The following is a 24,998-nucleotide window of genomic DNA, read 5'->3' as shown; positions in this document are numbered from 1 at the left end:
GTCTTAAAATTAAAAAAAAACCTGAGGAAGTGAAAAAATTTCTCTCACCAAAACAAAATTCAACAACATTTGAAGATCTTCCGTCCTTTTTTCCTAATAAATCGTTTTTGGCGTCTACATCCCTTGAATAAAATGGTGATTTTTTTCGGGATTGCTTTTGCGCATAAGCAGGCATGCCCAGCAAATAGTCTGGTTCCTCATCACTATACATTATCGATTCTAATCGGGAACCAGTCCACGGGCCACAAATAATTCGCAAGTTGTAAACATGATTTTTTTTCTCGTTCAACATCCAATGAAAAGTGAATAACTTCAGTATTTCTAGAAAATAGCAATTCAGACGATTCACAATGCAGTGTGCCACCAAGAGTTTGCCGTGGAGAGTCCATTTTTCAAGTTTATGGTCCACAACACATGGCCCATTTGAACGAGTGTCAGTAGATAACTTGAGCTAATTTGTTATAGATTGAGGCATAGCGTTCAGACGCCTTACAAAAAAAACACCATATTGATAAAAAAAAAAAAAAAAGGGCAAACAGATCCTCGAATCATATGCTTACGAAACTACTGACCGGAAAAACTAACATTTTCAAATGCCCCGCGCTGCGAATTTGTCGACCATCTCCCACAATGCACTGGTGGCACACTGCATTGTGAATCGCCCAAATTAAAGGCACATATTTTTGAGTTGAGCCTGGAAAATTTCACGGACAGTCAATCTTTAATTACAAATATGGCGTGATCTATAATTTAACCTGAGCTGGCATAGGCTTGCCTTCTAGCGCAGTGAGAAGATTTTCGGCCGACAGCATGGCCATCGCTGTCCTCGTCTCAAGGGTAGCGCTGCCGATGTGCGGAAGAACAACTATGGAAAGATCAAAATCACATTTTATTTAAGGACAACCAGTGCTACAGTGTGGTGGGGGGAGTGTGGCCTAGTGGTTAGGGTTCGTGACTCACGATCAGAGGGTCAGGGGTTAAAATCCGGCTGCTGGCCGCGTAATTTTTTTTCCTAGGAGGGTTAGGGGCAATGTCATGAATAATTCAGTTTTTCCTTTGAATCATTGCAAGACTTAGGTTCTCGTTCTATTTTCCCCTTAATTTAAAATTATCTCAGTGATAAATTTGGAGAAGAAAAATAGCTGATGAAAATGAGCAGCGACGACGTGGATTCGAACCAGGGATCTTTGTATCCATAGCTCATCTCGCTATCCACTAGGCTACTGTGTGGTAGCTCGACGACAACCGTTCTTTAAAATGCTTTAATGTATTGTAACTAGTTGAGTAACTAACAACAATGCTGTTGATGTCATTGTCCGTTCTAATGGATAAACATGAATTATTCATGACATTGCCCCTTACCCTCCTAGGAATAAAAATTACGCCTGCTGGCCATATGTTGTGTCCTTGGGCAAGCCACTTTACCCCCACTTGCTTCTGTCCACCCAGGAGTATAAGTGGGTACCGGCATTAGCTGGCAGTAACCTGCGATGGACTGGCATCCCATCCAGGTGGAATAGAAATATTCTCAGTTGTTTCATGCTACTGAAACCGGAGATAAACGCCAGCCTGATGGGCCATATAGGTTCGTGACAGACTTGACTTTTTACTAGTTGGTTACATCTGTGCTGTCGGCCAGAGGGTACCGTCAGCAAACGTGAGGCACATCAAGTCTTAGGTATTTTGGCAACCCAACCCAATAACTTCCAATCGTACCTCACATGCAACATTAGCTTGAATACAGCGCTTGTGAGGCATACTCGGAATTGCCCAGGTAGCGCTGCCGAAATTCCCAAGGTTTGATTTGATTCATCTTGTCAATAGCACCCAGGACACCACTGTTGCTTGACCACACTTGTGAGGACTGGCTGTATTTATAATTTGAAGAAGAAAAAAAACAACTACAGTCTTCGACCAAGACTAATGTATGCTTGGAAGTTCATGGGTAGCAGTGCCGAAGTTCCTAAGGGTTGATTCATGCCACCGCCATGGGAATAAAATCCAAATCCAGTATGGGACCAAGACTTCATTTTCAATTTGCTTACCGCAGTTGGTCAACTTGAGTAATGGGTGATCCACAGGCAACGGTTCTGGCGTGGTGACATCCAGACCCGCTAGAGCTATGGTACCAGACTCTAAAGCCTCCACGAGATCCTCTTGGTTGACGACAGCACCCCTGGCAAGTCAAAAAAAACAAACCAAGAGAACAGTGACAATTTTGCATTTTAATTTTAAACATCGAGTTTAGCCCATGTGGAGTGCCGCTGTCCAATGTTATAGAGTCCAACTCGTGTGTGATGCTATGTGGGTTCGAACGCTGAATGATTACACGGTGCTTCTGTTCTTGGGCAAGACACTTTACTACAATTGCCTCTCTCCATCGAGAGTATAAATGAGAAGAGACTCGATCTCTTGTGCTGATCTCGAGCTGCTGCAGAAAAATTGTCTCATGGCTTGATGAATATTTGTTATAACTGTGAAACGCTTTTTGTTCTTGGGCAAGACACTTTACTACAATTGCCTCTCTCCACCCAGGAGTATAAATCGGTACCTGTGAGGGTAGAGACCGGATTGCGCTGATCTCAAGCTGCTACAGAAAAATAGTCTCGTGGCTTGATGAATAGGAGTTATAACTATGAAACGCTTTCTGTTCTTGGGCAAGACGCTTTACTACAATTGTTTCTCTCCACCCAGGAGTATAAATCGGTACATGTGAGGTTAGACCAGAATGCGCTGATCTCAGAAAAACTGTCTCATGGCCTGATGAACAGGGTAATAATTTAGAACGCTTTGAGACTTGCTTATGAATTGTGAAAGATAGCACCATGTTATTATTGTCATTATTTTCTAGGGTATGTTTGTCTATAGTGTACCTGCTAGTGTTGATGAATACTGCAGATTTCTTCATTTTCTTGAAGACTGCGCTGTTAAACATTCCTCTGGTCTCTGGCGTCAACGCACAGCAGACAACGACAAAGTCAGATTGTTGGAGTAGCTCATCCTGAGATACTACGGGGGGGAAAAAAAGGTGTTAAAAAAAAAGAATTTCTAAAAGGCATTTTGCTACATCACAATGTCAGTGTATTCACTTGAAGTAACACTTCTGGCTTTAATAAGAGTTGCTCACATGCTCCTCGACTAATTTGGTGATCAGGTACGACCCGCTCACCTTTTTAAATGGTACGAATTAATCTTCTTTGTTTCTTTCTTTCCATTTTTTCTTCTTTTGTTTCGACAATAATTCTCCGCGGTTTTTCTTCTAAACGGTTTGTGGTATGAACTTGTAAATTTGAACATGTATCGAACATGATCCCGAGTGGTGCATATCTCTGCCACGTTTCAGCAAGCTCTTTTGTTTTTGGTAAGAAAAAAATTATTTTCTGGACGTCGACGAAACACACGATTAGTACATGTAGGAAAAAGTGTGATTGTGTAGTTACGGGCCCTGTTCTTGTATTAGAACAAAAATTCACTTTTCGGTTCAAACGCAACCAGTTAGCGATGTCTAAAACCAACAGAGATTTTGTGGATAGAGGGCAGGATTTTGACGTGTTGTACCATATGGTGTCAACTGAAAAATGAGTAACAAAATTGTATTTTTACTAATTACCAAACAAGGATCATTAGAATTAAACGAAGGCTGCTTAAGATTGTACAAATCATTTTGGAAGGATAAAACATTCTATGGACTAAAACAAAAGAGGGCCCATAACTACACAATCACCAGCGATCTAACAGCTACGGGATCTAACAGGTTAAATTTTCACATCTGAGTGTTACGCACCAAATTCAGCCGGCAACATTGGAGCTTCAGGCTTGGGAGTGTGACCACAGTACAGGAATCTCTTGACACCAAACGGTTTGAGACGCTGACCGATTGCTTGCCCAATACGGCCAAAACCGACCAGACCAACAGTGCTCCCTGACAGGCCCGGACCACACATCCATGTGGCTTTCCAGGATCCCCAAGTGCCACTAGAAAAAAAAGAGAAAAAAGACTTATGATCAGCAAACAAAATGTACACGTCTTTTTCTCTAGTTTCCTTGGTGTGAAACATATGAGAATATTTCTCTTTCCCCTGGATGGGATGCCAGTCCAATGCAGGTTACTCCCCAGCTAATGCCGGTACCCAATTATACTCCTGGGTGGAGAGAGGCAAGTGGGGGTGAAGTGGCTTGCCCAAGGACGCAACATATGGCCAGCAGCTGGATTCGAACCCCTGACCCTCTGATCATGAGTCACAAACCCTGGCCACTAGGCCACACTCCCCCACTGAATATGATTGCACAGGGTGAAATATAATTTTGAGGGTTTTTCAAATTAAAGGCAGGTTTAATATAGGACCATCAGTCGGCTAATGGTTTATGTGTTTGCGCACTCATAGTTAAAGGGTCCATGAAGTAAATTTTTCTTAGGAACACATTTTGTGTAACTTTCTTATCCTCTTAATTGTATGAATAATATATGACATCCCTTTTTGGTTAATTTTATGGAAAAGTGCACTTCTTAAAAAAAAATTAAGAATTTCCCATGCTTTTCCGGACAACTGAGGGCGCTGTTGCCGAGATGTCATTTCAGGAAGACACTGTTCAGTTTGAGGGTTTTCTGCTCAAATTGTGAACTCAAAAATATGCTCACTGAAAACATTTGTGAGAAAAGTTTGCTCATTGGCTTTGTTCTGACACGACGACGAATCACCAAGAAAAGGAGAAAAAAATTTATGGGAGCGAAATATAAAAATTCTGGCAATTTTTTGGTGCTGAAATAGCTGTAAGATTGAGGTTTCTGCCTGAAATGACATCACACTTTTGCTCATAAATATTGACATTTGCATAAGCATAGAAATAATAAAAGGCACTAAATACCCTTGAAAATGGCAATAACAGAAAATTTAAATTAGGGTTTAATCGGACACAAAGGTGCATTTCCAAGGATTAGATTTAAAAATAATATTGCATGGGCCCTATTAGGCCCAAAAAAATTTTTTGGTCTCTGGTCAGACCAAAGTTCCAGATTGACGCGGCCACGCAGCTTTTTTTTTTTTTTTTTGCTTTTTTTTTTTTTCTTCTAGCTTGGATTGTACAGACAAGGTGGGATACTATTTTGCTCTTTTGGTGTCCTCATGTACATTGGTGTCCTTTATAATTTGCCTTGGTGCTTTCGATCATTTGCCTTGGTGCAATTTCCCATTCCTTGGTGCTCTTTGGTAAAAAAAAAATTGAGGAGGTGCGGAAATAGAGGGCGCTGTTGGAGCTACCGCGGAACATTTTGGGAAAAAAAAAGATCGACGCGCATGATTAAAATCGACGCGCGCGCTGACCAGAGACCGACTTATTTATTTTTTTTGGCCTTAAAGGGAGAATTTATGATAACATTGGTTATTTTACTGAAGTACTTTTTGACGTGGTGGGTGCCTTCAACAAGTCGTCTGGATGTAGTAAGCAGGAGAGCGACAGTCAGCTCGGCAGTAGCATCAGTCAGGACGCCTGGGGTATTACCTAGCAACACGTTCCTACAAAACAAAACAGTTATATCAATTAAAGGGAATATACATCATTTGCTTTTGCTGTAATTTCCAGGAATGGATGGAATTGGGGGGTTGGAAATATATAGCAAATTATAGTTACACTGACTTTTTTTAGGTTTTGGGTTCGAAAATGCTATAAAAACCAAGAAAAACAATCATTTTTCTGTAGTCTGGTTCCCTGACTCCATTTAAGAAGAAACAGAGCAGTTTACATACATTGGGGAATTGTAAGGTCAGGGAACCAGTCTAGCTGGCTCGTACCCGTTCATAGGTTTGTAATCGATTACAAAAACAAGTGCGATGGTCAATTGGGGACAGTATTTGAAATAAAAGCCAGTTGTTTCCAACGCTGATCGGCCGATCAGCGTTGGAAATTGATACAAAAATACCACTTTTCTTGAAAATGACAGTATACCAGGTGCCATGATTTTACAGGATGCTTTACACTGTCATTCACTAACAGTCCAGCAAGGTATTTCAAAGTGATTTGGTAGTTTTATTTTTTGATGTTTGCAAGGGAAATGGGAGTTCACTTTATAACAAATTCAAAAACAAGGCAGGTCTAGTAAAGCTGGTCCCAGAGTGCACACAATTCTATCTAATTGATTCAGAATGGCTGTTCACTGGATGTCTTTTCATGCATCTGGTCAACACAACGGGCCGGATTTAGCCCAGGGTCATTCCGTGTCAAATCACCCCCAAAAAATTAAAAAAGTTTAAACCCCACCCCTTTAAATTGGTTCATATTTGGTATGGGGTAATTTAGACTGAAAAAGCTGAAATTCTTAGTTTTAGTGACATCGGACAAACTATTTTCGTGCTACCGCCCGCCAATTGTTTGGCCATTTCGGTCAAAATGGGCGTGGCGGACAATTTTCAAATGACCATATTTCCATAACCTGTGAGCCAAATTTCTTAATCTTGGTTTCTTTGGAAAGGTCACATCAAAAGAAATCCAAATTTAGCATTATTTTGCATGCTGCAGTAAGTTAAAGTATGACGACCTTTTGAGCTTTACTTTGACATTGTGGATCACATGACCTTCAGACGAACTTGGATGAAAATTACACCCCACCATGTTTTCTACAAAATATCCCCCCAAAAATGGGGGGTATAATATTTTTTGTTTGGTTTCGAGCTCATCTCATAGGTTTGCATACTTGTTGCAAAAAATGTGATATCCCTATGCAGTGTACTAGTGGATTAGGCCCCTATAGCAGGGATTTTTTTGTCCCCGCAGTGTACTAGTGGATTTAAAGCAGGGTTTTTTTTGGTCCCCGAAATGTGCATGAATGTATAGAGATATTACATTTTGCAACACATATGCAAACTTTGACAGGAGCTTGAAACCAAACAAACCATATTATACCCCCAAGTCACGGATATTATGTAGGAAACATATTGGGGTATAATTTCCATCCAAGTTCGTTTCAAGGTCACTTGATCCACAAGGTCAAATTCAAGTTCAATGTAAAGGTCAAAAGGTCATCATACTTCAAATACCTCTGACATGAAAATTAATGGTACATTTGGATTCCTTATGATGTTACCTTTCCAAAGTAACCAAGATTAACACATATGGCCCACAGGTTATAATGGAGATATGGTCATTTGAAAACTGGTGGCCACGCCCATTTTGACCAAAATTGCCAACTGGTGGTCACGCCCATTTTGACCAAAATTGCCAAACGCTGGTGGGCGGTAGGGTGAAAACCGTTTGTCGCTTAAACTTAACATTTCAGCCTTTTCAGCCTAAATTACCCCACATACTAAATATGAGCAAATTTGAAGGGGGTGGTGATTAACCCATTGGGTGATTTGGCACGAAATGACCCCCGGTACTACCAGAATATTAAAGTGCGTTGTATGATCATCTACAAATGAAAGCTACATTTGATGTGAAGTTGAAACATTTGGTGTGGACAGACCCACATGCATGTTCTTGCACATCAAAGATTTGATTGGCTGTTTTGGCAACAGGCCGAAACAGCCTTTGTTTTCGATAGAAAAAAAATTGTCTTCTTCTTTTTTCAGCCATTCCCCATATCATTTGTGCACGTTTTCATCGTGGAAGGCACTTTGGGCACTAAAATCAATCCGATTGACTTTATACTCGGCACACACTTAGACCAGCATCTGAAGATGTGCGCCGAACATGACGTCATCACCTGACCCGTGACGTCACAATATATGTGCATATTTTGAAGGCCCATATCTCCATAACTACAGGTCCGATTGGGTTGAAACTTGGTATGTACCTAAACCAGGATGTGTTATATAGATGAAAATTTAAGTGACGTCACGATGACGTCATCACGTGATATGTGACGTCATATTAAATGTACATATTTTAAAGGCCAATATCTATAGAACTACAGGTCTGATTGGGTTGAAACTTGGTATGTACCTAAACCAGGGTGTGTTAAAGATGAACATTTAATTGACTTCACGATGACGTCATCACATGACATGTGACCTCATATTAAAAGTGCATATTTTGACGGCCAATATCTACAGAACTACAGGTCTGATTATCTTGAATGTTGGTGTGTACCTAGACCGTGATGTGTTATAGATGAAAATTGATGTAACATCACCATGACGTTATCACGTGACATGTTACGTCATAATTCAAAGCCCTATGAGAATGCAGTCACCTATTATATGCCATCATTTATTATAAACAGAAGTACACATCCTTCCTTGATGGAACTTAAATTTGAAACTTTACATATCAAATGTCACAAAAAGTTACCGAAACAGCCCTATGTTTGTCCACAAACATACTTGACATAAATCTACTTATAAACTCGACTATGTTCCGTGTTTGCACCGGTAAGTCATATTGCTTCCTGACATGACTGATTACCTGCCCAAAAGTGATTCTGTCCCCTTTGTCCGCACAGTGTTTACTTTGTAAAGCTATACATGATGTACCTATGGTTACACATTTCAGATATTTTTGGCAGGTTCTTTTGACCTTTGCAAACAAAAGGTACATTTTTGGCACAATGTACATTTTGTTCAGGCTCAAAAAGGGAATAGCCTGCGGCACCATGAATAGGCGAATGGGAGCACCGAGTAAGGTATTGTATTGGACCATGTCGCACATCAATAGTTTTATATACATCCCCAATATAAAGTGGGGAATATCGTTTTGTCCGCCCCCCCCCCCCCCGCGCAATTTTTCTTCCCTGAATAAAAATTGTCACGCATGAACAGTTTTATATACATATTGAAATTATGCCATTATGCCGGCAAATCCTATTATGAACAATATGAATGTCAATGTCAGTCTTCAGTGAATTTTTATTTGCATCTAGTGTTGTTACCTCTGCTTCTAATTCACTAAGTGGGAACACTCCCTTATGTGGCTGTGGTCTGAGTTTGGACTGTTTTTCTGAAGGTACAAATTGTACTTCACTGTGACAACTGTACTTCTCGTGAGATGAAGAGTCTCAAAAGAAAGACACACTGAACTTAATCCGAGCATTATGTGCTTTTGCATCCTTTGGTTGCGTCTTATTATGCACATCTGCAGCCAGCGTATTGTGGGGCTGCTCGCCGTGCCATTTGAGTTACCAGAAACTGACTCTTCAGGAGCACAACTGGATTCCGATGGAGAGCAGCGCAAATGATTATTCTGAAAACCTAACGGTGGCAACCATTGGTCACTCTGACGAGCAGTTGGACTCTGACCCGCCGACCCTGGAGGCTGGAAGCCCAGAGGTCAGGGAAAGCTCAACTCTTCCGTACCCCGTTGAAAACACCGAACAACCAGGATCTCTTGTCGACCCTGAAGTACTGCACATGCTCCTGCCCAGTTTCCCTGACTCAGATGACCACGAAAGCAGTGATGATGACACAGATCTTCAGAAACCAGTTTCTGAGTAAGTTGCCGCCACTTTGATTCCATGAGCGACACTCATCAGGAAGAAGCAACAGACGGATCTCCTGGGTTTGACAGATCTTGAAGACGCTGGCTTCTCTCTTGTCCCTAGTTGGCAAGATGTGATGACTGACCATGCCAAGGAACACAGTGCAACAAGAAGGTTCTCACGCTGCATTTGGAAGAACTGAGGCTCATCAGAAAGAAGCAACAGACGGATCTCCTGGGTTTGACAGATCTTGAAGACGCTGGCTTCTCTCTTGTCCCTAGTTTGCAAGATGTGATGACTGACCATGCCAAGGAACACAGTGCAACAAGAAGGTTCTCATGCTGCGTTTGGAAGGAGGAAGAGACCAATCCATTGTCCCACCCACTATGGATCTGTTCATCGACACGTGCACTTCTCCAATGTCATACTACATGTGTGAGCCCTCTGCTTCATACGCAGTGAGACTGGTTGTGACTGGTCAAACACAAGATGTTCCCCGGCAACAGGACAAGCTCGCAAGACGTGTTAAAGACACTGGCGTGACTAAATATTGATGGAGTATGATGGACTTGGGCCTAATGGCCTGAAGCAGTGCTAGGGGTATCCGATTGATTTTGCCTAGCTTCCTGTACTGCTACAAGTATTGTGATAAAAGCCATGTGTAGCAAGTCCATGAACGTCAATCAGTGCGTCAGTGGTGGATTCCATTATGTCATGTACAGTTTTGTATTGGAAGCACAGTGATTGATGGATTTTGATGGACTTGGTCCAGTTCCTAGTAAAAGACGCTAGGGAGTTCGGGCTTTAAAGTTGCATTCCTCCTGCTATTTTCAAGTTTCATCTCCCAAATAGATTCCTTTTTTAAATTCCTATGTTTTATGTCAAAGTTATTCACTTTTGAATGCGTCATTGACCGAATAAAAATTGGCCCGACAATAATTCCGTTCTCGCAGGATAGGCTGGCATTACAGGATTGGCAGGATAGGCTGGCTGGGGTTATCCTACATGATAGCACTGCCCGGCTCACAGGTCAGTCAGTCAGTCAGCCAGTCAGGTTCAAAGAGGACTCTGGCTGGCCCTATGGGCCCGTGAAAATTATTTGTAAACAAATTCTTTAGGTACTCCAGCACAAAGTTGATAACAATTAAACAACATGCATCAATAAAAAATAAATGGAATGAAGAAATTTTAAAGCTATAGTCCATCATTTGTAATTAGTGCATTTTGTTCGTTTGAAGCAACAAAAGTGTTTAAAATCTAATGAAGGGTACTGAACAACTAACCTGATAAAGTTTCAGCTCAGCTTCAGCTTTATATTCCGAGAAAAACAGCATTCTAGGATCTTAATTTCAAATCAAAAGTTGCTAAATCATGTTTCGAATTGCAGCTTTACGCGATGTCGCGCACTGATCCGACGAATTATAGCAACTGCGAGCGCCTGTGCGTCGTTCCAATGCTTGTGCGCTCTGCGCTGAATAACAAAACGAACTACTAATTTAAATCTTCCTACGGTGCTTCTTAAGACGCACCGTTGGAAATGCCTTCTTTCGTTGATTTCTTCAAAATGAGAGCTTGCCAGAAAGGGTAATTTCACAGGGAGTTTAGTCCCCTTACTATCTTTCAACCAGTATGTTTTTCAACAATAATTACGCCAGTTACTTTTTTGGATAGCTGCAAATGATGGACTCGGGCTTTAAGAAAGCGAATGGTATGATTTGAAGTACAACTTGGGTAAACAGTCACAGTGAGTCACTGTCGGACTCGAAGTTAGAGACTCAGATGAGACAACAAAATGACAAATCGTCACCGACACCATGAAGTAACACCCAAGTACACATACATGTACATGTAAGTGCTACTTCGTGAAAACCGCTAAATGGTTAAAGGGAATATACATCATTTGCTTTTGCTGTAATTTTCAGAAATGGATAGAATTGGGGGTTGGAAATATATAGCAAATATAGTTACACTGACTTTTTTGAGGTTTTGGGTTCGAAAATGCTAAAAAAACCAAAAAAAAGAATCATTTTCCTGTAGTCTGGTTCCCTGACTCCATTTAAGACGAAACACAGCAGTTTACATATATTGGGGAATTGTAAGGCCAGGGAACCAGTCTAGCTGGCTTGTACCTGTTCATAGGTGTGTAAGCGATTGCAATCAAGTGCGATGGTCAACTGGGGCCAGTATTTGAAAAAAAGCCAGTTTTTTCCAACGCTGATCGGCCGATCAGCGTTGGAAATTGATACAAAAATACCACTTTTCTTGAAAATGACAGTATACCAGGTGCCATGATTTTACAGGATGCTTTACACTGTCATTCACTAACACAACAGTCCAGCAAGGTATTTCAAAATGATTTGGTAGTTTTATTTTTTGATGTTTGCAAATGTTGTATTTTCCCTTTAAGTTTTGGTTTCACAAAGTAACACCCAAGTGTGCACGCGCACATCGGAAACTGGCTCGAATGATTTTCGTTTTCACAAAGTTACAACACTTTAACAGAAAAACTATTTGGATAAAAACCTTTTAAAACGTTTGACAGGAATGTGATTAATCCGTATTTTTGTTGGATTGCAGAAAAATTTAATAAAAAGCTTTTAAACTGGTGAAATAAAGATGAGTGTTACTTAGTGAAAACAAAAATTACCAATTCAGTGTACAGTGTACATAGAGTGTTACTTCGTGTTACTTCGAACTCAAGTCCACTTGAGTGTTACTTTGTGGTGTCGCTGACGAAATATGCACTCTTTAGAAAATATAAATGAATATTATTTTTTTGCAAAAAGAACCAGGTATTTCACTGAAATAAATTTATAGAAAATTGTGCCGTGTGTCTGTGGTTTTGTTTTTTTCATTCTACCCATCCACAGCATAGTTTTTTATGATTTTTTTTTTTTTTCTTAATTTTTTTTTAGTGACTCGTGACTCGGACGCAACACTGTTGGGCGGTTCCAAAATTTCTCAGACTCTCCGTGACGTGTGTGAGTCTGTGTGGTTTAAGTCCCAGGCCCTTACAAAATTGAACTCCTAGTTATGGAGCCGGCTCTGGGTTTTATGCAAAGAGAATGGGTAATTTACTCTGGAACCGATGCTGTTTGAGCCGGAACCAAGCATATCGGGTACCCGGTTCTTGGGAAGATTGGACTTGCGGTTCCAGCAGCGTTGTAGTACTCGTACTCGGTACTCGTACTTGAGTACTACTCGAGTACTTTTTTTAGAGTACTTGTACTCGTACTCGAATGTCAAAGCACTCATACTCAAAATGACGGTACTCGTACTCAGGCAGCAAAGTACTCGTACTCGACATGTCGAAATTGTACTGGATCATCAAAGTACTCGTACTCTAATAGCAGTACTCGAAATATGGTATAGGTTGACTTACTACAGCCTTATTTTCTCAATAGTTTCAGTTTTCAAATGGTTGGTTGGCTTGCGTAGAAATCGAACTTTCCTGATTTTCCTCTGTGCACGTCCGGACAAACACATTTAACAGCTAGCCGTGAGTGGGTCTGTATATCGGTCTGACTGGGCCTGGGGCAATAACACACAATGACCCATTTGCCATATGGCCGTATTCGGAAATAGAAGTACTCGTACTCGTACTCATACTCGGAATACAAGTACTCGTACTCGGAGACCCGTTCTTGTACTCGGAAGTACAAATACTCGTACTCGGAGACCCGTTCTTGTACTTGGAAGTACAAATACTCGTACTCGGCAACCTAAGTACTCAGCAGTACTCGGTACTCGGAAACAAGTACACGACTACAACACTGGGTTCCGGTTATCATATTGGGACCGGTTAGAACCGGAGAACCGCCGGAACCACCACAAACTACTCAACACTCATGCCTGTAATTCGGACTCGACCTGAATAACTCGAGACTCAAACTTGGACTCAACACTGAGGACTCGGACTCCAGGTTTTGAGTGCTCAAATACGTGTCTGCACCATGCTTATGGTTTTATTTACCTTTCTTTCAGCTGTTGTAGTTCTACGTGATCATATCCAACGGACATAGAACTCACCACCCTCAGACTGGGTCCTGAAATCAGATGAAGAAAATTAGAAACTTACATGTATATGTAAAAGACTGAATAATTATATCCCTCACAATTTGGCGATTGTGAAGTTTAGGGCCCCACAACATCAGCTAATACTGAACGAGCAATCTATGGGTGAAAGTGCACATAAGGATCCCTCTAATTCTTTTTGGCTCCTTGAACAAAGACACTGACAAAATGGAAACCGCAAGCATAGGGCCGGATAGCTCAGTTGGTAGAGCACCGGAACGGCAATCCGGAGGTCACAGGTTCAAACCGCGCTCCAGTCTATTCACCTTTAAATCTATAATGCACCTGGAGTCAGTTGCCCTGTGGTTTATTTGAAGTCTAAGAATGATTAAAGGTTTAAAGGGACACTGGGTCCTAGAACAGCCCAATTGGGCTACAAAACGCGCTTTGAACGAGATGATGTTAATCTGAAAGAACATTTAAAAGTAGGATATAAACATCCACACAACTATCCTTTTAAAACTGGGCGTTTTTGTGTTATTCCTGTATTATGCGTGCTGAACGAATTTCAGGGTCCACTTTTGCGACCCCCAAAAATTCGAGCTGTTTGGATGCTAGTTGTGATTTCATCTGTAAAGTGATTCACCTTTTGCAGACGTGTATTAAAGAAACCATATTTTGTGCGTTGGTGATTGGTCACCGCGCGCTGTTCGCGAGCACGGTGCTGTGTATACATATTGTACACGTACATTGATTGAAAGTGAAAACGACAGGAAAAGCGTATCTGTACTCCGTCGTGTCCGATGTAAACAACCGAGGTTTTTTCGTCTGTTCTCGGGAACGGTAAGACATTAGGTTGGTTTCCTTTGAACCAGATGTTTGAAAAATGATAAGTAAACGATCCAAAACATGAAATTTTGGGGGATTTCAGGACCTAGTGCCCCTTCAACGGCTTGAACGTTTTCTGACCTGCAGCATCAAGAAGTTCCTTGTTGATTTTTTCCGTGAGTTGGCAGAGCATTCCCTCCTTGCCGGCGATCCTCTTGAGCAGTTCATCTCGTGGCACCACGTTATCATGATCCCATATCTCAATATCACATCTGTATGTTACGAGAAAAAAAAGTTGAGATGCATCAAAACTTAAGCCAATCTATATCTACTGAACTTAAGTCTGTATTCAAGGCTAGGGATGTGCATTAACGGGTAGTACGGGAATGGGGAACCAAATTGAAAAAAAAAAATGTTATGTAAAAAAGTCAGGCCCATATTACTTACTCTCTTACTGACTCGTTAGGCAAAATAAAAAAAAAACATGTTTAGCGTCCTGCCTCTTTGACAAAAAGGAAGGAGGAGGCCCTTTTTTTTTTTTTTTTCTTTTCAAAATGGCCGCCCGACACATTTTTCAAGACAACGTGGCCGGGCTATTTTTCAAGATGGTTACCAGCTTTTTTCAAAATGGCCGCCACTTGGACTCATTGACTATTTCCACAGCTTTATACACGGTATAAAAGTCTAAAAATACAATTTCTTTCGTCAGAGATCGTTAAAATTTATCAATTTTTGTCTTTAAAAAACAAAAAAAACCAAAAAAACAAAAAAAAAGGAGGCGGCCTCTAAAAAGGAAGCGGGCGGGGACGCTTAACATTTTTTTTTTTACTTCGCCTTATTTATAAATGAACAGAAGATTTTCAAAAAAATTGAAGCAGAAATGAAAGGTAGTCGGTTGAGTAGAATAGCGACATTGTTTAATCTTTTGAAAAAGGTATTTAGTACCGCCGTAGTAGAGTACACATGCTTTTGATTTTGAAAAACAAAGAGTAGGCTAGTGAATAGACCGCTTGCAGATGCGTTCGATAATCGACGCGCGAAGGGGCGCGACGCCATGTTGTGGGACAAGCGTGTTGTGGGACAAGCGTATATCTATCTATGCACATCCCATAACATGGCGTCGTGCACCTTCGCGCGTCAATTATCGGTCGCGTCTGCAAGCGGTCTATAATGTCATTCCGTTACTGAAATTGCCAAAAAGTCAATTTGTTTTTAACAGAACTAACAGTAACATCACTACCTGTGTCACATGTGTCAGTCGTATTGCAATGAACATATTGATGAAGAGTACGTCGTCCATGATTCTGGGCTAAACACCACCTCAACCCCCCCCCCCCCCCCCCAAAAGGACAAATCTCTTGCATTTCGTCGTCGCCCCCCCCCCCCCCATACACTCCATCTCCCTTCCCAGATGCACCGACTGCCAAACAAAATGATCCCAACCCGGGCCCCGCCCCCCGTCCTGTACTGTACACAATGACACACTAGGGCCTACGCATATTCCTCCATGCGCTACGTAAGTACAACTTAGCCTAGGCCTACTTTTCTTTCAGCAGATCAAGGGCCTCTGGCAATAGCCTTCGTGTGACGTAGATCTTCCAACGTGGCTGGTCACTCATTGTTCTGGAAATTATCTTTTCAAAAAAGAGACAAGATACAGATGACTTTTGTAAACTGGTCTTTTGTAAAAGTGTTTTTGCTGATGCAGCAAACGAAATCAAGCGCATATCCGAGCCATGGGCGCCGCCATTTCTTATCTCGATCGCTGCCGTAATTAGACGAGACGACTTTTAAACGGGTATATGAACATGTAACATTTTACAAAATTGGATTTTTTTTTTTGTCCAAAATACGAGATCCGAACTTGAAAACCACATCTATATATTTGTAAAAAAAAATTATTCTGCATTGACGAATAAAGTTCGATTAATTACACTGAACTTGATGGTTTGTCAAAATGGCCCACCTAATTTTAATGTCGACTGTTCCGTGCTGATATGATGCTGACTCAACAGTGGCGGCAGTATCGCAACTGTAGAAGTAGAAGTAGGCTAATGTCGTCGCAGCAAATTCTATTACGTCAAAGAAAAAATGAATAATGCAATACATGCGCCATGCATGCAACAAAAAAATTATTCAGGACGTATTGCATAATTCATATCGTCTCACACAATTCGCACAGCGATGTAGTATACATTATCATAAGTACCTTTCTCCGGTTGTAATGTACATGCACTTGTGATTGCAAAGAGAGGTGAGCAATCTTCGAAATATTTGTCATTTACACATGTTTACACATGGATTACAACTTCCTTATGGACCGTTTAATTTAAGATCTAGTAGTACTACTAGTTGTCATTAGAACTAACCTGCTGGATCTTCACAGTAACGTGTGGTGATTGGTGAATATATTTAGAATGTCAATGAATGTAGATAGCCTAGCTATTATTATTAAAGCTATAGTCCATCATTTGCAGCCATCCGAAAAGTAACTGGCGTAATTATTGTTGAAAAACATACTTGGTTGAAAGATAGTAAGTGGAATAAACTCCCCGTGAATTTATTCTTTCTGGCAAGCCGTCGTTTTGAAGTAATCAACGAAAGAAGGCCTTTCCTACGGTGCGTCTAGTCTTCATGGTCTTAAGACGCACCGTAGGAAATTTAAATTAGTAGTTTGTTTTGCTATTCGGCGAAGCACGCGCAAGCATTGGCACAACGCACACGCGCGCGGTTGCTGTAGTTCGTCAGATCAGTGCGTGACATCACGTATAGCTGCAATTCAAAACAATTCAAAACAATTCAAAATATGATTCAGCAACTTTTGATTTGAAATTGAGATCCTAGAATGCTGTTTTTCTCGGAATATACAGCTGAAGCTAAGCTGAAACTTCTTCAGGTTAGTTGTTCAGTATCCTTCATTAGATTTTAAACACTTTTGTTGCTTCAAACGAACAAAATGCACAGATTACAAATGATGGACTGTAGGCCTACCTTTAATCAGTTAATTGCGGTTTTGCTCCCTCCTCTAGCTCTGAAAATGAAGACCGTCACACAGTCACTCACAGCACGACAGGACGAGGATGCCTGGATTTGTGTGCGGTTTTATGGAGGGATAAAATCTCAAATAGGAAAGATTCCCATATCTGGCCATCACTAATTTTTCCCTTCAGTGACCTGTCAGCCATCAGAAAGTTATAATTATGTCCTAACAAGTAAAATTTAGCAGGGAAAATATCGAAAGTTTTACTAAGAAAACCATTTTCAGACCAGTCCCATAGGGTTTTTATGTGCACAGGGTGACAAGTGATGGCCAGTTATGGGAATCTTTCAAATGAGGAAATCAAATGTCCCTTAATTAAAAATCAAATCCCCACCCTCTATTCTGTTTACTATTTGTAGAAGTGAAATGTATTTTGAAATAAACACGCCCCTGATAGTCTGATGCAAATTGTCAAAAATCAGACTTTTCATTTGAAAGTCCATTTATAATAATAATCCCCATAAAAGTTGCCCGAATTTATCATGTGACTGCCATTGTCATGCTGTAAATAATACGTTTAACAGTAACAGGTTTTCTTCTCTTTTGTTTTACAGATTAAACTTCTGCTTTTTGTTAAATGGTTTAGATGCCTGCTGTCAACTAGTCCTGCGAGTTTGAATCATGTCTGCAAACAAAAACAAAGAAACGACCCATTTAGGATCAGATGCACACTCTGAAACGGACACAGTCAAAGAGTCGCAGGAGAACCCCTCTGGAAATGACACAGCCACAGATGCAAGGACTAGTACAAAAGCGGATTCTATTAGTTTACCTTTAGGCAGGCCTGCATTGCGAGGGGTGGGGCACCAGACGAGAAATGAGGGCTCGTCCGTTTTTCGTTTTCCAGGGTAAGTTTCGGTGCAACTAAGGAATTCTTTACGGTTAAAAGTTTGGCAACATCAGTGTGGTTCACAAGTACATCACAAGTCCAGTCACAAATACATCACAAGTACATCACAAGTCCAGTCACAAGTACATCACGAGTCCAATCACAAGTCCAGTCGCAAGTACATCATTAGTCCAGTCACAAGTACATCACAAGTCCAGTCACAAGACCAGTCACAAGTACATCAAAAGTCCAGTCACAAGAACATCACAAGTCCAGTCACAAGTACGTCACAAGTCCAGTCGCAAGTTCATCACAAGTCCAGTCGCAAGTACATCACAAGTCCAGTCACAAGTACATCACAAGTCCAGTCACAAGTATATCACAAGTCCAGTCGCAAGAACATCACAAGTACATCACAAGTCCAGTCGCAACAACATCACAAGTCTAGTCACAAGTCTAGTCACAAGTACAGTCACAAGTACATCACAAGTCCAGTCACAAGTACATCACAAGTCCAGTCACAAGTACATCATAAGTCCAGTCACAAGTACATCACAAGTCCAGTCACAGTACATCACAAGTCCAGTCACAAGTACATCATAAGTCCAGTCACAAGTACATCACAAGTCCAGTCACATGTGCATCACAAGTCTAATCACAAGTACATCAAGTCCAGTCACAAGTATATCACAAATCCAGTTGCAAGTACATCACAAGTCCAGTCACAGTACATCACAAGTCCAGTTACAAGTACATCACAAGTCCAGTCGCATCATAGTACATCTATGTCCAGTCACAAGTACATCACAAGTCCAGTTACAAGTACATCATAAGTCCAGTCACAAGTACATCACAAGTCCAGTCACAGTACATCACAAGTCCAGTCACATGTGCATCACAAGTCTAATCACAAGTACATCAAGTACATCGCAAGTCCAGTTACAAGTACATCACAAGTCCAGTCGCAAGTACATCAAAAAATTAAGTGGAATTATTCATCTTTTCATATATCCAAGGTTTGTCGAATCACTCTCGGATGAGATTCAGCTACAATACCGTATGGATCATAAGAAACGAGGACTCGCCATGGTCTTCAATCACGAGAACTTCTCCCTGTCTGTCGGCATGAACAGGCGGATCGGAACGGAGCTGGACGCACTAAACCTGCGCAAGTACCTTGGCAGGCTAGGGTTTGAGGTAGTCGTCTTTCAGGATCTACGGATAGCGGAGATTAAGAGGCAGTTTGAACGAGGTGAGAAAATTCCATATGAAGTCGCACGATCTGTCTGTGTCTGTGGTAATCTTCAAAGACCTAGAAGATTTTACTGAGAATTATGTGAAGTTCTAACTTTACGACAGATACTTTCTTAGTAGTAAACTAATAGATCCTCTTTAGATCCTGGTTAAACAGAACCGAAATTATAACAAGAAACTTAAGTTCACGCGATATTCCTTTAAGTTAAACATACACAGCACAAATAAATAGCTACATGTATCGATGTTTCCAACGTATTTAATTTTATCTTATGAAATGGTATATATTCAAGAAATAATTACACCAATCAACCTTTGTTTCTTTTCAGCGGCCTTTGAGATGGACCACTCAGAGGCCGACTGTTTTCTCTGTTCGTTCCTCACACACGGAGACGACGGTATAATCTATGGTTACGACGGCACGCTACCGTTACAAGAGCTGTTTGATTACTTCAGGGGTGAAAACTGCAAATCGCTCATCGGCAAACCGAAGATCTTTCTCATACAGGTACAGGAACTTTCCAACAGAAATCTTACATTGAAACATTGACCAATGAAGTAATAGTGTTTAGCTCATGAATATGTATGAAGTGTTATAAATCATACGATTGGTTGGATATACACTTTTTCATTATCCCTAACCCCCAAGGCCCTTTCGCTAGGAACCATCCTCAATCCTCCAAAATCCTCCAAATTTTGCGCTCATGTTCAAATGAAGGATACCCAGCGCCTCAATCCTTCAAAATTGTAAAAATGCAAGCATCCTCAATCCTCCAAACTCCTCCTCTTCTTCAAACACCATTCATCCTCAATCCTCCAAAATCCTCATGTTTCTCCAACACCATTCATCCTCAATCCTCCAAAATCCTCATGTGCTTCAACACCATTCATCCTCAATCCTCCAAAATCCTCATGTTTCTCCAACACCATTCATCCTCAATCCTCCAAAATCCTCATGTTTCTCCAACACCATTCATCCTCAATCCTCCAAAATCCTCATGTTTCTCAAGCACCATTCATCCTCAATCCTCCAAAATCCTCATGTTTCTCCAACACCTTTCATCCTCAATCCTCCAAAATCCTCATGTTTCTCCAACACCTTTCATCCTCAATCCTCCAAAATCCTCATGTTTCTCCAACACCTTTCATCCTCAATCCTCCAAAATCCTCATGTTTCTCCAACACCATTCATCCTCAATCCTCCAAAATCCTCATGTTTCTCAAGCACCATTCATCCTCAATCCTCCAAAATCCTCATGTTTCTCCAACACCTTTCATCCTCAATCCTCCAAAATCCTCATGTTTCTCCAACACCATTCATCCTCAATCCTCCAAAATCCTCATGTTTCTCCAACACCATTCATCCTCAATCCTCCAAAATCCTCATGTTTCTCCAACACCATTCATCCTCAGTCTTCCAAAATCGTCATGTTTCTCCAACACCATTCATCCTCAATCCTCCAAAATCCTCATGTTTCTCCAACACCTTTCATCCTCAATCCTCCAAAATCCTCATGTTTCTCCAACACCATTCATCCTCAATCCTCCAAAATCCTCATGTTTCTCCAACACCATTCATCCTCAATCCTCCAAAATCCTCATGTTTCTCCAACACCATTCATCCTCAATCCTCCAAAATCCTCATGTTTCTCCAACACTATTCAATCCTCAATCCTCCAAAATCCTCACGTTTCTCAAACACCATTCAATCCTCAATCCTGAAAACCACCAGGAGGTTTTTGGAAAATTGAGGAGGGTTAGGGGTAATTACTGCTTGATTTATTGCGGTTTTGTACTGAAAATTATTTTTTTTTCATTCTGCTTTTATTTTTCTAATTCTTCTGTAGGCCTGCAGAGGGGATAAGCATGAAATAGGTCTGGAAACGGACGCTCTTGATAAGGATGAGCCTGATTCTTATGGCTACACGGTTGTGGATGGCGGACCCACCCTAACGGTGCCGGCCGGTGCAGACATGCTCATATGTTACTCTGTTACACAAGGTAGGTGCAAACAAGCAATCGCACAACTTTGACAAGTTTGCGAACTTAAACTTGCATTATTTTTGATTGAGTTACCTATTTAAGTCAAAATTGTAAGGTGTTTATGAGTAAAGTTGTTCGTGCTGGTCCCAGAGGGCCAGCCTAGTGTCCTCTTTGTGCCCAACTGACTGACTTTCACTTGTGACTTAGCCTGGTTGTAGGCTGAAGAGAGCTGGGCAGTGCTATTGTATAGGATTACACTGTAACGCCAATTAATGTGCTATTCATAAATACCCAAGACAGTTTACCAATTCCTATTGGTCAAGAGCCTGTCACACGGGTGGCTTTAAACGTTTGATAAAACACCGGCTGGCTGGTGTTAAAGGGAATATACAACATTTGCAAACATCGAAAAATAAAACTACCAAGTTTTTACGAAATACCTTGCTAGGATGTTGGTAAAAGACAATCTAAAGCATCCTGTAAAATTATGGCACCTGGTGTGAAGTCATTTTAAAGAAAATGGTATTTTTGTACACATTTCCAACAGTGGTCGGCCGACCACCGTTGGAAAAACCTAACTATTTAGCAACTACTGCTCAAAATTTACCATTTCTTCAGTCCAAATTTTGTGTGCTTATTGGTTACATGTTCATGAACGGGTGCAGGTCAGCTAGATTAATTTCCTTACCTTACAATTTTCCATCATCTATAAATGGATCCATTTTATCTTTAGTGGAGTCAGGGAACCAGACTACTTGAACATTTTTGTTTTTCTTGGTATTTCCAGCATTTTCGAACACAAAACTTCAAACATGTCAGTGTAACAATATTTTATCTTTTATACTAACCCCTCAAATAGTTCATTTCTGAAAATTACAGCAAAAGCCAATGATGTACATTCCCTTTAAACACTTTTCCAATGTCACATCACATTTGGACTCCTATGAAATCCGGCCCCTTTTAGGCTTTTACCCTTTTATTGGTTAAATGTTCACAATCTATACTTAGGCATGCGCAATACTACCAATGAGTCAGTTTTTCGGCTCGGGTAATTATCAGCATCCAGACTCCAACCGGTCTTAAACATAGTGTTTAAAACCAGCCAAGCTCACATTTATTCCCCTTATTTACATCCAGCTTATTTCGTTGACCAGATACATGAAAAATACTTCAAGTAAATAGCCATTCCGAGTCAATTGTATAGAATATGACTTGAAGCCAGTTCATATTTGACCTCAAAAAAACATTCACTGAGAATTTGCCAGTGTTGAAGTGTGTTTTGCCAATTCGCTTTTGCGCCGAGTGCGAACCGGCCTTTTGACTGGTCCAGGTCTAGTCTTGTTCGTTTTCTCACCTGAAATCAGTGACATTTTTCTTCATCGTTGCAGGTTTTTACTCGCATCGAGACACGTCCCTGGGGTCCTGGTTCATCCAGGCCCTGAGCCAAGTCATGGAGCAGTACGGAGCCACCATGGAGTTCACGACCATCCTGACAGTGGTCAACCGACTGGTTGCCCAACGGTCGGTGGAACGATGCCTGGACCCGCGCATGATCGGCAAGAAACAGATCCCCTGCTTCATGTCCATGCTGACGAAGCAACTGGTGTTCACGCCAAAATAATGGTACGGGGTTCGAACCCAATTAGAGTAGTCTGTGGCTTGCTAGGCCCAACACAACTTATTTCACACCCCCCCCCCCCCCATGAATGTGATAATGTAGGCCAAGTTCGGGCAAGGACCATTAGTCGACTAGTGGTTGATTTGTGACGTACCTTACGCCTGCGCACTAATAGCAACGTGCGAACGTCTCTAGTCAAACGCTGGTCAAAATGTCATCGCAAAACTTCTGGATCCTGGCTCTCTGCTAGCGTTATGCACGCGCGCGGCTATTGGTTACCAGCGAAGCAACCAACCCCAGAAGCCTGGTTCCAAATAGTCGACTAGCGTAGTCAATCATCGTCGACTAGACAGAGTTCGGGCAAACGTTAGTTAACCATTGGTCAACTATAGTCCTTGCGCGAACTTGGCCCTCTCTGATGGGTACGATCGGTGGATTTGTGCTTTCACTCGTCGCGCAAAAATGCGTTTGCGTGATTGGTCGAACCTGTTGGAAGTCTCTGACTTCCCTTTTTTAAAACAGTCCTCCAGATTTATGAATTTGACAGAAAAGGTGATCGCTTGACGACGGCACAATCAACGGACGGCGGCGCGAGCAATGGATAGTGCCACGTGAGCAACAGATACAACGGCAAACAGTGAATTTGTGTTGTATTCTTTACTTCACTTTTTAGTTGCTGACAGCAGCTTAAAAAATTGTCATGTCTCTCCGTTAGTCCGTACGTTAGTTCGTAACAAACGTTCTGCGCAGCCGCAGCTCAATGAAAGGCATTAATCCGGGAACAATAGCCGCATGCCTGCTGCGTACCAGCTGTCGCGATCTCATTTATAGACAGCAGCCGTACACATTCCACGCAAAGTGCAACGCAAATTCGTTGGGAGTCCGCAGCTTTCGAGATCATATCGAGCTTGTTCAAAATAAACCTCGAGAACTGTGAGTCAGAAACAAAATGCGATCGATCAACGACAGTGCGACTGACCAACAACGCAGCGCCAGCGACCGATAGCACAGATCCACTGATAGCGCCCAACTTATCTGCCATGACGCTGTGCGTTAGCAGCACAGACATATAAACGCATAGACCGCCAGTCGTGCGCGTAAAACCGTGATTTGAAAAAGTATGGGCAAAACGCCTGTTGACAGCGCGCGTAACTGCGCGACGTGCGTTCCATGCAGATACGCGTGTAGTACAGTACATACATTTACATACAGAACATAAATTTTTGAGTTACAAAAGGCTGTTTTACTCACAATCTGATTGAAAAAAAGTTGTGCACGTTATTGTTTTTTAATCTACCTAAATCAAATTAAGTGCACAAGGGATTTTTTTTACCATCGAAAAATAACTTCTTAGAATTTTTTTAATGGAACAGTTTGGGTGTGTGTAAAATCCCTATACCAAGAGGTGAATTTGCCCATAGTTTGGATTTTAGTCGGGTGCCGCGAAATCACAGAATGCGCATGTAGTTTCAAATAGGACCTGGCGGTCTATGCGTTTATATGTCTGTGCGTTAGCAGTGACTTTGTTGTGGGGACTGTCTGCTGCCCCCACAGCATCTTTAGTCCCCCAATTACCATCACTCATTACGAGTGTGGGCCCCCCCCCCATGTATGCCTTGGGCTACAAAGGTTCAGTAAATGATTGGACAAAGTTTTTAATTGTACATTACTGTTTGTGTAATATATACCTCTTACTATAGACTAGTACATGTAGTATACAGTGTGTGAAAGCAAAAGTAAATTTAGGGATGTACCAAGTGTATTTAAAAATGTCCTAACGTAGAAATATGTGCTGCCAACTGTGGAGTTCTTGTGTTGTAGTCTGTGTGAATGCTTAGCCCAGTTTATGCTGTTCAGCTTAAAAGTATCGCTTAACAAATTTTTGTGGTAAGCAGAAATGAGCTGGGAACCAGTGATATAAATCACATGGTGTTTCTGTTGGTAACCTATTCCTATTTTACATCACCCTGACGCAACAATTCCATCTTATGAATAGTTTAATTGCGGTACCCGCTGCTATGTACAT

General features: G+C 41.3%; 2 protein-coding genes across 4 annotated transcripts; one reads left to right on the top strand and one right to left on the bottom strand.

The window, feature by feature from the left end:
- Nucleotides 1-556: 556 nt before the first annotated feature.
- On the bottom strand, nt 557-16,303 carry LOC119731261 (glyoxylate reductase/hydroxypyruvate reductase-like). 2 transcript variants are annotated; one of them, XM_038204392.1, is made up of 9 exons: nt 16,215-16,303; nt 15,791-15,882; nt 14,390-14,520; nt 13,380-13,452; nt 5,397-5,513; nt 3,785-3,975; nt 2,874-3,009; nt 2,046-2,176; nt 557-865 (listed from the first exon to the last, which is right to left on the bottom strand). In XM_038204392.1, the coding sequence occupies exons 2-9, from the start codon at nt 15,865-15,867 to the stop codon at nt 744-746; spliced, it is 978 nt and encodes a 325-aa protein (XP_038060320.1). In that variant the 5' UTR covers nt 15,868-15,882; nt 16,215-16,303; the 3' UTR covers nt 557-743. The 2 variants fall into 2 exon arrangements, with proteins under 2 accessions (XP_038060320.1, XP_038060319.1); XM_038204391.1 differs by lacking the exon at nt 16,215-16,303 and having other exon boundaries at nt 558-865; nt 15,791-16,033.
- Nucleotides 16,304-16,364: 61 nt separating this feature from the next.
- On the top strand, nt 16,365-23,065 carry LOC119731262 (caspase-6-like). Of its 2 annotated transcripts, none has more exons than XM_038204395.1 (6): nt 16,365-16,502; nt 17,843-18,136; nt 19,134-19,369; nt 19,701-19,879; nt 21,219-21,372; nt 22,743-23,065. In XM_038204395.1, the coding sequence occupies exons 2-6, from the start codon at nt 17,910-17,912 to the stop codon at nt 22,973-22,975; spliced, it is 1,029 nt and encodes a 342-aa protein (XP_038060323.1). In that variant the 5' UTR covers nt 16,365-16,502; nt 17,843-17,909; the 3' UTR covers nt 22,976-23,065. The 2 variants fall into 2 exon arrangements, with proteins under 2 accessions (XP_038060323.1, XP_038060322.1); XM_038204394.1 differs by having other exon boundaries at nt 16,365-16,650.
- The last annotated feature ends 1,933 nt before the right edge of the window (nt 23,066-24,998 follow it).

This window comes from Patiria miniata, unplaced genomic scaffold (assembly GCF_015706575.1).
Source record: "Patiria miniata isolate m_02_andy unplaced genomic scaffold, ASM1570657v1 HiC_scaffold_23, whole genome shotgun sequence".
Taxonomy (NCBI): Eukaryota; Metazoa; Echinodermata; class Asteroidea; order Valvatida; family Asterinidae; genus Patiria; species Patiria miniata.
Note: the sequence above shows the minus strand (reverse complement) of the source record. Positions and strands in the feature narration are given on the sequence as shown.